Source organism: Corvus brachyrhynchos, unplaced genomic scaffold, assembly GCF_000691975.1.
Source record: "Corvus brachyrhynchos isolate BGI_N302 unplaced genomic scaffold, ASM69197v1 scaffold44, whole genome shotgun sequence".
Lineage (NCBI taxonomy): Eukaryota > Metazoa > Chordata > Aves > Passeriformes > Corvidae > Corvus > Corvus brachyrhynchos.
Window position 1 is genome coordinate 4,282,000 of NW_008238359.1, and position 15,512 is coordinate 4,297,511.

At 41.7% G+C, this 15,512-nt stretch overlaps 1 protein-coding gene across 3 annotated transcripts in view; it reads left to right on the top strand.

Annotated features, from left to right (window-relative positions):
• HIKESHI (Hikeshi, heat shock protein nuclear import factor) overlaps nt 1–9,246 on the top strand; it is a 9,441-nt gene extending 195 nt beyond the window's left edge. For 2 of the 3 annotated variants that reach the window (XM_017735987.1, XM_017735985.1), the window contains exons 2-5: nt 580–817; nt 4,503–4,654; nt 7,168–7,286; nt 9,011–9,246. In XM_017735987.1, coding sequence (XP_017591476.1) covers nt 667–817; nt 4,503–4,654; nt 7,168–7,286; nt 9,011–9,065 — 477 coding nt within the window. In that variant the 5' untranslated portion in view covers nt 580–666 and the 3' untranslated portion in view covers nt 9,066–9,246. Of the gene's footprint in view, nt 128–213; nt 323–579; nt 818–4,502; nt 4,655–7,167; nt 7,287–9,010 lie in introns of all 3 variants that reach the window. The other variant, XM_017735988.1, reaches the window with a different exon arrangement.
• The last annotated feature ends 6,266 nt before the right edge of the window (nt 9,247–15,512 follow it).

The window sequence follows — 15,512 nt, forward strand, 5'->3', positions numbered from 1 at the left end:
GAGCGTCCTTGCCGGCAGGCGCTTGCCATCCCCCTGTCAATGTTGTCTCCTCAGAGACAAGCTGGGAGCTTAAAAGAAGCTTTTTAAGGCTAGATTGTGCCTTGGCTGCAAGGATGTGGCATCTCGGGTAAAGAAGAGGGTATCTTTTGCTCTGGCATTCAGCCATCCTTCTGCTGCCTTTCTCAAGGTCTATTGTATTTCCTATGTGAACAGGTGTCCATGATCCTGGGGTTGTGCCAGCCAGGTGGTCAACAGCCACTTCTTAGTGACTTGGCAACCTCTTCTGCACCCTATTTTCCTCCTACGCACATGGGGAGCGAAGGTATTCTGATCCTGTAGTCCCGGGTGGGATATGTGTTCAGTGCAGGTAGAACAAGACTGTTGTGTCTTTCTGGTAGTATTTTTTTCAGTTGTTCTTCTGCTGTGTTTGGCTTTTATCTGGCTATTTGCTCTTTAGGCTAGTATGTTCCTCACCTTTTGTTATGTACCTCTTTAGGTGTATTTCTGTGAAAGGAAATTCACAGTTACAGATGAAGATGGAAAACGTGTTAATACTAATAAAGGTTTTGTTCTCTTTAGGTACAAGCTGCACCCCAACAAGTGGCTGAAGACAAATTTGTATTTGATCTACCAGACTATGAAAACATCAACCATGTAGTGGTCTTCATGCTGGGAACTATACCATTTCCAGATGGAATGGGAGGATCTGTCTATTTTTGTTACCCAGACCAGAGTGGGATGGCAGTGTGGCAGCTGCTGGGGTTTGTCACTAATGAGAAGCCAAGTGCCATCTTCAAAATTTCTGGTCTGAAATCTGGTAAGACTGGTAGAACATAGAAATCAGTGAAACAGATGTGTTCCTGAATGCATAAGGGATCCATGTGTGAAGGCTGCTTTGAACAAAAAGCTACTTTTTTTCAAAGAAGCTCAAGAAACAAAAAACTCAGTGTTTTCAGATAGTTCTGAGCAGATGTACTAGAAGCAGCCTGTCAGCTTCATGGAAGTCTGTCTGCGTGTTACTGTTCCTTGTGAAATTTCTTGTCGTCTTCTCTTGTGTGTGGTGTTGATCTGGAAATTCCTTTAAGCAGACTGGACGTGTTTTGGTGCTTCTGTATAGAGAACCTGAGGAAAAAGGATCCTGTAACTTCCTTAGCATATTTTTAGGCATTTGTCTAGACATGCCAGCAGCATTTTCTTTCTGCTTCTTCTGCTAAGCAATTGTATTCTTTGTAGCACAGGCAGGTTTTGCAGGGAGTAGAGCCTGGCAGTGATTTCTGACAGCTGGCACTACCCAGCCAGCGGCAGTTGCGCTATAGAATTGTTCAGTAGTGGATGTCCTCATTGGAATGCAGGTTTCCAAATGTTTTAGTACTTTCGGTATGTTGAGTAGGGGGGGTGTCTGTGTGTGTGTTTTCCTAAATATGTGAGGGGGTTGCTATGTGCATTATAAAAATGGTGACACATTCCAAAGGCACACCTTTGTCATATGAAAGGGAGAGATACATCAGTCAAGCAGCTTAAAGTGATACAATGATAAAGCAGTACACATCTTTTTTAGGCTTGGGAGTAGTCTGCATCTTTAACTTGAATCTGTTTAATTAAGCGTTGAGGTTGTTGTGCTGTAATGTTTTCATTCCTAGCATGGCAGGCATGCTTTCTTTTGAGTCAGTCCTGGATGTGGCAGTATGGTATGAGATAAGGGCTCTCAAGCTGAAGAGCAAAATGAATTCTGATCATACACATTCCTCAAAAATTTGGGCTTTCTTCAGAAGAGGGAGCAACCACAGGGAGAGTTTGGGGGGATGTTATTTTGCATATCCCAAAGCTGTGTGGTTAGTGCAACAGTAAAGCATATCACCAGTGCTTTTGGCATATGTTTCTCATGCTTGAAAGATTTGCTGATGTATGCTCTGAGACACAGCTTTGGAAGAAAATGCATTTTCAGATGCTTTTTGCATGATTAGCCATAATTTCCAAGTAAGGGCTGCTCTCGAGGAAGAACTCAGTGACATAGTTGAACACATTTGCAGTGCCTTGAGGTGCTGCTGTGTTTGATTTGAGCAGCAGAGAGCTCTGCCGTTCCCATCGTTGTCTGCAGCTTATCTCTGACAATCTTAAGTTTCCATGGCCATAAACAATTTTGAGATGGAGAGGACTATGTAACAGAGAGCTGGAATCTTTGAGAGACGTTAGTGATACTTGAACTCTGCATTTTGGGTTTAATACCTTGTTGAGAGGACCAAAGGTGTGTCCCTGTCAGCTCCCTGGGAAGCAGTGGTTGTAGCAGAGTTTCATTTGTTTATGCATAAAGAAGGGGCTTAGAAATGCTCCCTGCCTTGGAATTGTAAGGGTTTTTGGTGTTCAGTTGTGCCTGAAGGAGTGGTAGAAATAGAAAACAAAGTTTGGACTTCTATTTTGCACCCTTACTGGAAGTATGTTCACAAGCGGGATCAGAGTCACAGGATAGCCTTTTCCATGACAGACTTTTGTGCTGTGATGCTGTTTATGCTCTAATATGATGTCTGCATTTGAGGCCTACACATGCATAAGGGTTTTGTTGTGATTGGGCTCAAAGGCAATGAAGGCTCAATCACTGAATTAAGGGTTCAATGAAGGGAAAGAAATGGGTGGAAAAATACTTTTCTGATAGCAGTTGCTCTGCTGTGATGTAATGTGTTGGAGAGTGTAGGGTCTGAGTGCAAAAACCAGAGCTTGTATTTCAGTACTGATTAACGTTCTGTTTTTTGTAAGGTTTGGAATGCTAATTGCAAGAGCCAAGCATGGATAATGTGGAGTGTATTTCTGCTGGTGTAAGGATGGCAGTGGATGCTTTTATTTCACCCTTTTAGGCAGACATCTTTCCAGGCCCATGGTTCCATGGGAGTTCATGCAAAGTGAATGGAATGGATGTGTTTTATTGTTTGGATCATGACTGTCTAAAGTAATCATACATTGTAATGGATGCAACTTAGTGTTGCTTGAGGATGTTACATTTTTATTGTAACGTCTGCTTCTCAGGTGAAGATGCTACAAGATGCAAAACTTGTACCAGCTTTGTTGCTATTGGGATACTTTAATAATGACCTCGATACTTGGTTTCTGATAGCTTGTATCAAGCAAGAATCTATCAACAGCAAATGCTGAGATCAAACAACAATGACATTTCTCAGAAGAAGTACTAAATAGCATGTCAGGAGATGAACTCTCTTCTTACCTTGTGTAAAGTAACATTTCAATAGGAGTACTTGACTCATAAGGTGGTACTATATTGCAGTTGTAGGCTCTGGAGTGAGAAGTAAGCACTTCAATTGAAAAGGGTGCTGAGTTTGTAAATGTCCTTTCGATATGGGTTGGCTGTTTGCTTCTTTGTGCCTTGTGTCTCTGCAGAGGAATGGTCAAGTTCCTGAGGTCTTCAGTCTTGATCTCAGTTCAACTTGTCAAACTGTTTTTGCTGGCTGAGTTTTTGACTAAGTCAGATGGTGCTTTAGATCTTAGTGGAACTAAGTCAGATGGTGCTTTTGATCTCCATTAGCCTTTCTTGCAGCTCAAGATAGTGCTGACTGGTCTACAGGACAGCTCTTGATTAGGTTTGCTTTCTCCTGCTAGTAAGAGGTCAGAGTGCTGCTGAAACATTGCCTCTGTGTTAAGAGGGTACTTGATTATTGTGTTCCCACAAACACAGGTGCAGTATTAGTGTTTGTGTACTGATAGCATGGTGGTCCCGCAGACCTTTTGCTGCATTTTCATTTAGAGGTGCTGACAGAAGAGTACATGATTTAAGTGACTCTGAATGTCTGTCCTTGTTGCAGAGACCTTGGCTGAAGCTGGGTCTGAAAGTATGGGTTGAGAAAGGTCAGAAGTGAGGGCAGAGGGCTGGGATGATGCCTGTGTGAGTGGCATGCAATTTGGGGGGTTCCTTGTTTTCTCTGTGGCACTTGCGAAGTCAAAGGCCTTTCTGTTCCATGACTATTTCTTTGACCTTTGCTGCTTTTGGTAGGTTATAGCAGTTCAGAGGAGACCTGGGGCTGAGTCAGAGGGATCTTAAACTAGTATACTCTACTTTTTCAGAGCACAAACAGCTTCAATAGAACCTGGTTTTAATGAGTGAATCAAACAACTTCAGCAGTGCTGCATGTTTCCAGTTTATCTGCAATTGCCAAAATGTGAATTAAAAGCTTGCTTCCTGTAGAGAAAGGTTCTGCTGTCTTTCACTAACTGGTCATATTTCCTCTTGAATCCATTTACTTCACAGGGAGCTTTAAAGTCTTTTCTGTTTTTTAGACATTTCCTTGTGATCTGTTGTGCTTTTTAAATGTACCAATCACACCGTTCCATCTGTTGTGCTTGTGTGTACTTGTGCCTGTTTTTCTGTATTTCTGAGATAGGGAGACCCCTCTGGTGGGAGCTGGGGAATACCTTCTGCAGGAGAAACATGGTGGTTTAAGTTACACAGCCTTTACATATGTGCCAAACCTAATGAGCGCTGTTCATGGTGCTTTCAGGGAAGGGAAGTCAACATCCCTTTGGTGCCATGAACCTCCCACAGACGCCATCAGTAGCTCAGATTGGAATCTCGGTGGAACTGCTGGAGAACCTGGCCCAGCAGACTCCTGTTGCAAGTGCTGCTGTGTCATCAGTAGATTCATTCACAGAGGTAGCCTGGACATTCTGTTTTCAGAAATTCTCTGTACTATGAAAGTCTCAAGAACTGAGCCTCTGAAGGACTAATTGGGGAGTGGGTAGGGGAAGCTGCTGTGGGTGGCAGTAGGATTGTAACCAACCTAATAATTGTCAAATGATTTGGTTGGATGCTTTAATGCTGTGAAATTGCTTTTTCTTACACTGAAAAACTGTCTCCTGTAAAAGACTGGAATTTGCATGCTCAGTGGCATGAGGCCAAGAAATTCAGTTGTGTCAGTGTCACTCTACTGTAAAATTATTTATGATACGTCCTTATAGGAGCAGCTACGACTAAATACATGTAAGAGAGAGTGGATCTTTGGTGATCGGTAGGTGCTGAAATGTCAGTACGTAGACTTGCAGGGATGGTCAAAAATTACTCACAAGTTAAGGCAAATGTGGGCATGGATGCAGATAGATATCCAGCTGTTCCACTTCCCTATAGAAATCCTTCTAATGTAGCTCTGCAGAATTATAGAATTATGCCCTTTCCCACAGAAAGTTTTTTTTTTCCCCCAGTGCCTTCCCTGTGCATCAGGCCTTGGGCTACAATATGTGCCATTTTTTAACCCAGCCTGTCCATTGGTTTGAACCTCTGGAAGTCCTCAACCAGCTCTGGCAGTTAATTGGCAGTCTAACAGCAGTCCAAGGCAAGCTAGACCTGCATGGTGGGTCTTGATTTCCCTAACACTGATGGCTCTGGCATTTTCTTTAAACATTTCAGCAGCTGGTGAGGCTTTTCTTCAGGCTTTTTTTACGTTCTCACTTTCCTTCCAGGTGCTTGCTGAGGGAGACTGGTAATTGTACAGTAATCCTGATACTGTAGCTGATGTTCTTTGGCAGTTTATACACATTGTAGCTCCAGATAGGTAATGTCTCTTGGAGAAAGTTACCATGACTAGCATGACTAGGAGTTGACCAACAGCTGTTTTTGTATAGTACAGTTAATTGACCTTTTCTGGAGTTGTTAGGGGCAAAGGACACCTAAATAATACTTCTGATTCCACCAATTTTTACCACAGGAGTAGTTAAGTTATGAGGAATAACGTGCCACGTCAGGTCATTTGCAAGGTGGTTCGTGGATTTTTCTGGCAGTATTATTTAAAGAAAAAAAAGAAAACACCTCATGATTGCATAACATTTTTACAAACATTATTTTCAGTTAAGTGATTTTTTTCTATTAAAAAAGAGCATCTAACTTAACTGAAATTGTAATTGCCTTCAAGGAATGCAGTTGACCCAAAGGCTGAAGTAGTACTTACTCCTACAGAGAAAATGTGTGAGGTCAAAGTTGAAGGAGACCTTTGAGGGTTTGCAGAGGAAGGGCATATATGACTGGGAGTATATTTGTGAATAACTAATGGCTTTCATTTAATATTTGACATCAGCTCTTTGGAACTGCTACATTATAGCAATAAAAGTATTTTTTTAATGGCACAGTCATCTGTTGCTACCTCAAGTTAAGGAGTTACTCTCGTATTACATTTTTAGTAAGGTTTTATGAAGATTTATTATTGAATATGTCTTTTTTATGTATATAAAGTTAAAGGTAGGACAAAACTGTAGAGTTCTGCATGTGAGTGGGGTGAGATTGAGAGTAGGGTTCGGGGATATTATTTCTTCTGCTCCTTTTGTCAGAGGGGAGCACAAGACTGTACATATATTAACTCAGGCTCTGTTTTCCTGCATCATTTCACTGTCTATTAAATTTTCTATATGAAAATTGCTTGTTCTCCCATCCAAACAAGGCATAACTTTTAAAAAAAAAAAAGAATAGGGGAAATAAGGAGGTACCCGTAGACTTGTGTATTTTTAGACTGGCTGGGAATGTCCTACAACCGCATCCTCTGCACATAGGGCTTGCTATTTTTTGGCCTTTCACTCTTTTGCTTTCCTAGTCCTACAGTTTAGGAGTGCCCTGTGCATTCTTTAGGTGTTTTCCCCACAATATCTTGTGGTAAAAGATGCCAGGACAGCAGCCCTTGTGTGGGGAATGCTGAAGGAAATTGCCCTGTCACTGGAGTCTGATGAGTTGTAACTAGACAGATTGCAGACTTTTCCAATGGTTTAACAAAAAGTGTTTTTCTGGGAGCTGGAATGGCAGCTTTGGCCCAGTCTGGAATTTGTCCGATGATTTAATTTTGAGGAGAGGCACAGCTCTTGTCACTTTGTCACAAACAGAAAATGTTCTTACCAAAGCTGTTTGTCCAGCTTTTTGTCCAGCTGGATGAAATTGAGCAGGGAGAGGGCAAGTGAAGACTCCTAAAATGATTTCTGGATGCTGGATAGATCTGAGGGCAAGAGTGAAACATAGGATGTTTTGATCAATTTAAAACATATGTCTCTAGACTATATCCAATTTCCCACTGTGTTTTAGATGACAATGCTAAAATTACTTCATATAGAAGCTGTATATCTGTTAAACTTTCACACAAAAATTCAAATTGAAGAAAGAACTTCCTTAAAATGTCTCTTCTTTTTTTTCAGTTCACTCAGAAGATGTTGGATAACTTCTATAACTTTGCTTCCTCGTTTGCTGTTACTCAGGCACAGATGACCCCAAATCCTTCTGAAGCTTTCATTCCTGCAAATGTAGTTCTGAAATGGTAATGGCAATGATCTCTAGTAACAAATGTTTTTTTCTAGGCATTAGACCCTCATTTCTAAGCACTGAACTACTGTCATGCAATTCAGTGAGATGATGCAAAAGTGTGTAAAATTGTTGTTGTTTATTTCTAGTATAGAGAGGTCCTGCCCACTGTTTTTGTATTTATTTGTCAGCTTTTTTTTTTTGTTAGAAAAGTGCTATGCAACCAATTAAGCTTTTTTGGTTCTAAAAAAGTTGCCTTTGACATATGTGCATTTGAACTGTGCTGCTGATAATGCAAATGCTCTGGAGTTGTGGGAGGACAGAACACACTGGTACTTGGTCAATTTGTGCTTATTTGTTTTACTTGTCTCTTCCTAGACATAGTTCCAGCATAGTTGCCTTACTTATGAGTATGTGAGAGGTGATGAAATCATGTTCGTAACTGACCTGGTTCTGTCACCCAAGATCCTTGAGAGTAAATGCACAAGTCCCTCTGAGAGTTGTTTTCCAGGGACTGGTTTAATAACTGTCTGGGGTGTAGTCTGGAGATAAATTGTGAACTGCAGGCAATCCTTTAGGGTATCTGAAAATGTCTTTCCTATCAGTTTGGCCTTATTTATTTAGCCTCTGCAGTATTAACTTAAGCCCTTTTCAAATCGGTATTTTAGGCTGGCTGAATAGTTTTATCATTAGTACAGATCTCATGAATATGCAAGCAGTTGATGTGAGCCGTATGTTTTGTTTGGGAGTGTAATTTGATGCAGATCCCTTGTGTTTTGAAGGTAACTACAAACTCCATGAACATGTGTGGGTAAAGTCTCTGATGTAACTTGTCAGTGCCTGGGTGAGGCTGAGTGGGTTTAAAACCCTTCAGACTCTTTTCTCATTTGAGTTGGGCTGTGAACTGAGGTGTAGGAGAACAGTACCTTTTGATTCCTTACATTTTGGGTTTGTGAGGATTAAAAGTGGGTTTTTAACTTTTGTGGCTCGAAGCCTATAGTCTTATTTTTTTCTTTTTCTTTTAGAAAAGCACAGAAATTGTATATTGTGCCTATTTCATCACTGTATGTCAACAGTGAATTCTGATGCTCAGTTTGTTTATGGTTTGCTTCGAGTATGGAAAGTGAAATTAGGACAGCGTGTGTGCATACATGTTTGCATTATGTGTTAGAGAATTATATTTCCTCATTTGATTTTATTAAAACGTTACCATTCAGCCTCAGATTCACACTTTTACCTGCCCAGACTTTGATTTCCTAGCCCAAAAAATGTCATGCATAAAACAGCCACTTATAAATTCATAGACCTTTATGACGGAGTCCAACCATTCACCTCCTGCTGCCAAGTGCACCCCTAGCCCAGGGCCAATAAAACATGTCCACACATCTTTTAAACACCACTAAGGAAGGTGACTCCACCACTTCCAGTACTTGACAACCCTTTCAGTGAGGAAATTTCTCCTCATATCCAGTCTAAGTTCACTTACAATTTTACTACGCTTGAATACTCCTCTGGGATACTGCTGTCATTATCTTGTCAATCTTGTTGAAATACACTAGTCTAACTGTAAATATTCTTGATTACGCAAATGGATTTTGGATTTACTAATGTCCTGATGTGAAGTAGATGTAGTTTATCATGTTCTCTGCATAGACTAAATTATTTGTACCCTTTTTAAAAAAGACAATTTTATATGTAGTAGCTGTTATTTTTTAGTTGGTTTTTTGTTATTTTTTCTAGGTATGAGAACTTCCAGAGACGTCTGACACAGAACCCTCTCTTTTGGAAAACATAAGCTTAAATTCTGTCATTTGGAGTTATTTCTAAAGCGTTACCAGAAAGATGCATCAAGTAACTCTGCTGAAGATTTCTGGGGGGAGGGGGGAAAACTCAAACAACGATTAGTCTAAATAGACAAACTAGTAACTTTTATATTACTCTTGAACAGTATTTAAAATTAAAACCAATGGAAACAACTTGTCTGCATGTTGGCTTATTTAACAGACATGCTTGGCTGCAACAAGAAATCAGTGTTCCATGTAGAAATACTTTTTTGAAACTGCATTTAAAGTGGAAAAAATTACAAGATGAAAAATGGCAGCACTGTGTCATACTTGTGTGGTGCTTTAGGGAGTTGTACACAAAACAAATACAGTTTTTCTTTCTTTACCTCATTTGAAGGGTGATCAGGCAGATGTGAATATGCTGATGGTTTTCCTGCTGGTACTTGCACTGTAAGTTCTTTCTCTTTGTGGACAACCACTATTCCTGTCCCCAGCTCATATAAATGGTACAGCAGTATTTCCTTCTTTGGCAGTAAGACACTATTGAGCTTAATCTTGGAGTAGCTGTCTTTAACTATTTTCCTGTATGAAATTGTAATGAAGAGGAATCTTTGAGAACTTTGGCTCTGCTGGAAGAATTATTCCCAGTAATAAGAGAGTAAAATCTTGTTTCTCTTAGAAACAGACGTGGGGTGTCTGCTAATGCTGTCTAGGTTACTGCCCCCAAAGGCTGTCACATTTGCTCATAAATTCATAGGATTTTGGGGTGGTCTGAGTGGTTCTCATGACGAGTGCAGTTTCTGCTAGTGAGATGGCTTCAGCCACACGTGCCCAGATATCTCACAGGTGAGTTTCAGCTGGCCCTTCTCTTCACTAGATTAGTTTGATCAGTGTTGGGGTTTTAGGAGTTCTCCTTTTATATCCTTTTTAAGAATTTTCCGCATACGTATTGCTAGGGGAACAAATTACTGAGTACTTCAGAGAGACAAAAGACCTGGCCACAGGCGGAAGGGTCCAACTAGCTACTCGCTTTCACGTTTGTTTGCGCTTGTGTGGTTGGGGATGCTGCAAGATTTGAACTGGGAAGAAGGGGTTGGGTCCAGCCCCTAGCTCTCTTCTTCTCCCGGAGTTTGGAGGGAGAGGAGGGCTGCCATCGTTGTGGACAGTTTGTCAGCGCTGCAGGCTTCTGCTTTCTGCTGCCTTCCTTCTACCGTGAGTGGAGCATGCTCACAGGAGTGGCTGCGCTGGGAGCCGGGCCAGGGCCACTCTGCCCCCGCTGTTGCTTCAAGCCTTTGCTACACTGTAGCCCCGCACGCCCTGCCTGCTGAGACCTCCTGGGGTTTCTGCTGCAGCTCCAGAGTTCGATACATCTCTTCTGCCACCCGGGATTTGTGCTCCTCCCTGCTGTTCCAGCCTACTGTTCCCGAGGGTCCGGCTGGACATCGGGATCAGCTGCCCAGGGGTTTGTGAAGCCTTTGTCCCATCCCTCCCCGGGATCCCAGGGCACTGGTGCCGCGCGCTCCCCGAGCTCGCTCCGGAGCGCCCCCTGCAGCCGCGGGGGAACCATCGCACCTGCCCTGCTCACCGGGAGCCGCCAGCGCCCCTGCCGGCTGCGAGTGGAACTGCACCCGAGGGGAAAGGGCCTGACAGCCGAGAAGGCTGGGACTGGGTTTGTGATTGCTGTTACTGCCAGAGTTGTTGTTGTTTGTTTGCCTTGTTATGCACACACACACACACACACACCCCCCTATATATTTATAAAAAATAGTAAAGAACTGTTATTCCTATTGCTCATATCCTTGCCTGAGAGCCCCTTAATTTCAAAATGATAATAATTGGGAGGGAAGGGGGTTACATTGGGGGTGGCTCCTGCTGTCCTTGGCAGACACCTGTCTTTCAAACCAAGACAATCAAGAAATACTATTTTGAACAATAGAACTTGCTTTTGTAAGTTACTTTCTGTAACCAATGACTAAGACCTGTTCCCAGACCACTGTCATGAAAATAAGTTTATATTGGTTTCATTGACTGGGGAATGAAGCCTTTAAGGAGTCCTTTATCAAGTACCTAAGGTTGACACTTGTCCTGAGAATGGAAACTCAGTCCTTTGAGCCTGCTCAATGACACCGTGTCATTTCTGCCTCAGCTTAAAATGAACTCTTCCCTTGCATAAAAGCAGAGGGACTCAAGGAATAAAAGGTAGGAGCTCAACCTGGGGCCCAGAAGAGGAGGAAAACAGACTGATGAAACCAGGAAAGCCATGTAAGAATAGCTTTTGAAGAGTAAAATTAATTCTCCCCCAGGTAATTTATGGAACAAAGCTCACGGTTATTTCCTAGAAGCCACGGAACAGACCCAAGCCCTGAAAAACTTAAGTCTCCCGCTTGACTAAAGGCTTAATTTTCTTGAAGACATATGTTTGTGGAGAAGCAGCAATGAGGGAAGTTAACAGAGGGCCAGGCTGAACTCCCTCATCAGAATGAGTCATTAGGATGATTCTGTGTGACCTGTCAAATTCTGCTGTAGGATATGGTATTTTGTCACACAGATGGCAGATGCCTCGCATAGTTGGCGATAGGAGTGCATCAGAAGAGACACAAGGACCAAATGGAGGCTGGGAGTGGTCATTACTCAGCTTCTCACACTTCTAAGGAAGCATCTGCCTAGTGAGGAAGTAATTTACACTTCATAGGCCTTTGCAAGGTGTCAGGGTTAGGGAATATGTGTCTGCATGACCTAACAGCCTCACTGTAGCAGCACAATTTAATTAACAAAAGAGTGATTTATTTGTAAAAAAAGAGGTACTATCTATAGCTTCCTCATCTGACTGGCCAGAGCTGCCCTCTGTGAAATAACCCTCATGTCACTATTCCTTGTTGCAACTTTCTAAGGCCCTCACTATCTGACATGGTTTGGTGAAGAGCGAGTCATATAACTAAAGGTATTTAAACCCCAGGGTCCTGTTTGGGCAGAGGCTGTCTCTCTGCTGCTCAATCTTCTCTAGTTACAACAGGCTACTTTTGTTCTGACCAAACCTGCATTCCAGTTATTCCAGATGCTGGTGAGATTGTTGTTTGGGCTTTAGGAAGCCAGACACGCCGGACTAGTGGGTGGGATCAGTAAGTCCAGTATTAACGTTGTGGCTGCTCTTCCCCCAGCTCGTCATTAAGGCTGTAAATGAAAATATGTAATTGTATGGGGTTTGACTAATTCAGTAGTGTGGATTAAGAACTCCTCCCAGTGCTGTAGCCACTGTGGGTTTAGCAGGTGTTGTCTCTGAGCTGACTGAATGTGGCATGTGCTTGAGAGCATCATTGTAAATTACTTTTCTTTCCATGAAGGGAAGACTCTATCCCCCCTGAGTATCAGTATTTTCACTGCTGATTTTCACTAGCTCTGTGAGATCCTATCATATGATCACTAGCTAGAATGCTTGAGGAAACAGGCATTCCATTTGTCTAAGGAAATTTAATGTAAGAAACTACGGGGTTTTCTAATCTGTTCCCCAACAATACGTTTTACCTCAACACCATGGGAGAAAAGGATTATGTAGAAGCAGTTCAGTAGTAAATCTGAGGAGAAACAAAGATCCAATACATACATTCATCTATTATGCCTTTAACATATATATATGTGTATATATATATATGTGTATATATATATAAAATTCCTCCCTCCCCACAAAATACTAAAATCCATTTCCCCAGGTACGTCCAGAGATGTAATGCCTGTAATAATAACAACCTCGATGTAATGTAATTATTTTGTAATGATCCTTCTACATTTAGAGTATTTTCCCCCTTCCCGGTTTCTAGCTACTAGCGAGGTCAGGTTTTAAAGAAAACCTGTTAAAAAAAAAACCAAACAAACAACACAACAAACAAACAAACAAACCCAAAAAAACCAAAACAAGAAAAAACCCTGTCTACTGATCATTAGGCTTTGAGGCTAATCATACCCTTCCATGCCACTCATAACCATGACGGGGTAGATGTATTTCCCTCCATTTTGGGACATTTTCCCAATAGTTTTCCTTTCCAAGCCAACAGGAATTGTTAGTTACAGTGGAGATTCTTTTCACAAGGGCCCTACCTGTTTTTAGGTCTGCCCTCACCTCATCACCATGCCCAGAGAAAAAATTAAAAATACAGCAAGCAACAAAGTGCATGTGTTGCTGCTGGCTTATACAGAAACAGATAAAAAATTCACAGCAAGCAGTCAAAATTCTAATTATGCAGGGGATTTTTTAATTTGTTTTTATAAAGTTGCTTTATTTCTTTATTGTAAATATTCTTCTGAGACAGCTCATGGTGACAGCAAAGCATTCTCAGGTGAACCTAAACTTGTCTGTAGCACTTGTAGAGGAAGTAAATTCCTTGGCTTTTAGCCATGGAACCAGAGCTCCCCAATACAATCAGTAGTGAAACATGAGCATGAAATGCACCAAAGAAAACAAGCACTCCTACCTATACTAGGAAGGGCAAATTCAGTCCGTATTTGCATAATATTCTTTGGCTTAACATTAAAAGCCTCAAGAAGAGGCTCTTGCATTGTGGTAACGTTCTTTATTCATTCACCACCAGATGGAGCATCATCCCAGGAAACAGGACCATACTCTGAGAACAGAGACCTTTTAAGTGAACCACTAATTTAATAATCAGGAACCTGTTTTCTATTTCTACTTCCAGCTCTGGTACAAAGCTTCTTGCTGCCTCTGCGCAAAGTCTCTGCCTAAAAGTTAGAACTTTAGTCCAAGTCTACCGTTTATGCAATTTCTAAGATTCTGAAAGTTGTTAGAATAAGACAAGCAAGGGCCTCCAGGTACCTCTACTCTTCAGCTTTTTTTTTTGGGGTTGTTTTTTTTTTTTTTTTTGTGGAGGGATAAAAGAAGGATCTCTTCAGGGAGATACTCAGTGTGCAATAACTGAGCAAATCAGCAATCTTCAAATTTTATTATGCTCTTCACACAGAGTTCATAAAGAACAGACCTCTGTAAGAGCACTTGCAGCCTCTGAAACAGTTACCTGACTGTACTGCTCTTACTCATCAGCCTGACTTTACCTCTCCCTCACCTGTCTTGAGATGGGGAACAGAAGGAGTCAATTACGGAATTTGTCAAAGAACAGACCTAAAGATGGCATGAAGACCATGGGGAAGAACACATGTTCTTTCAGGATGTTTTTGGTAGGCTTCTCTAATACTAGGATTAAACCACACTTCTATTGTTGAAGAACTTAGGCACTGGATCTCTCAAGCTGTGTTTCACGAAAGTATATATTAAACAGTGAAAAGGTTTTGGAAAATACTAAACTCTTCTTTAAATTCTTTTGCAATGATTATACCTCTACTACCTCTGTATCTTCTAGAAGACACACAATAATTTTATTCTCATTTTTTTTAAGTCTAGAACTAGGCAGCTGTAGGAAGAAAACACCCTAATGAAATAAATACACAATTTTTATATCCACTTGAGCTTTATCAGTCTGCCTGTTGACAAAGGGACTTTTTCCCCCTGTTGTGTATCTTCAAGATACTATTAATTCTACAAAGCAGATGGGGCTGACTGTTGTAAAGGAGAATTTTTTCTCCCCATGGCTTGTTACGGCTCTACTTATGCAAGTTCTTCCCTTCATTAACACTTTTAATCTGATTTCAGCTCCATCCAGGTTTCTCAGGGCAAAGCTGCTAGAACACCTGTCTGCATTTTAGGAGGACAGTCTTCAGCACATTCATAAAACAGAACCTAACTGCTGACCCTAACTGTGTTAGGCCTCTTTCCAGTCAAGTACCACCCTTCCTTTCCTTCCTCTCAAACAGAGCAGCTCATTTGTCCGAATGTACCACTTATGTACCAAAACAACAACCATGGCTGAGAAATCCCTACTGCTTTTGTATCCCACTTCACTCTCAACTCCAACCATGGGAAAACACAGAAGACCCAGACCAATGACATGCTACTGTAAAGCATTTGCAAAGGCTAAATGGCACCAGCCTCCAACCCAAGTGTTCTTAGTACAGCTAATTCAATCAAAGTTCTTTCCTTGAGGCTGCAGGAAGCCTGAGCACTCCCACCACCTTTCTGGAGTGCTCTCCCAACCACACCCCAGCCCCGTAATTTTTCAGACTCTGCCAACCCCACATATTTTCCATACAATAAACTATGAGGTCTATGGGCCACTGCTGTTGCATAAACACTGGCTCATACTCTGCCAGCAGTTCTGTAGATGCAGGAGGTTAAATACTTTCCCCAAGTGCCAGTCTTACCTGTCTCCCTCTTCAGCTGATCTGTGTTCAACTCTGCAGGAAATTTCAGTTTCCTCCCTCCAGCACTCAGGCTTCTACATGGCTCTGCCCAACTCCGTGGTTTTACACTTGGCTTCTTGATCATGGCCCCCTGACCAGACACTCATGGGCACAAGAAAGACCATACTGGCCATTTGGCTTGTGCAAGAAAAACA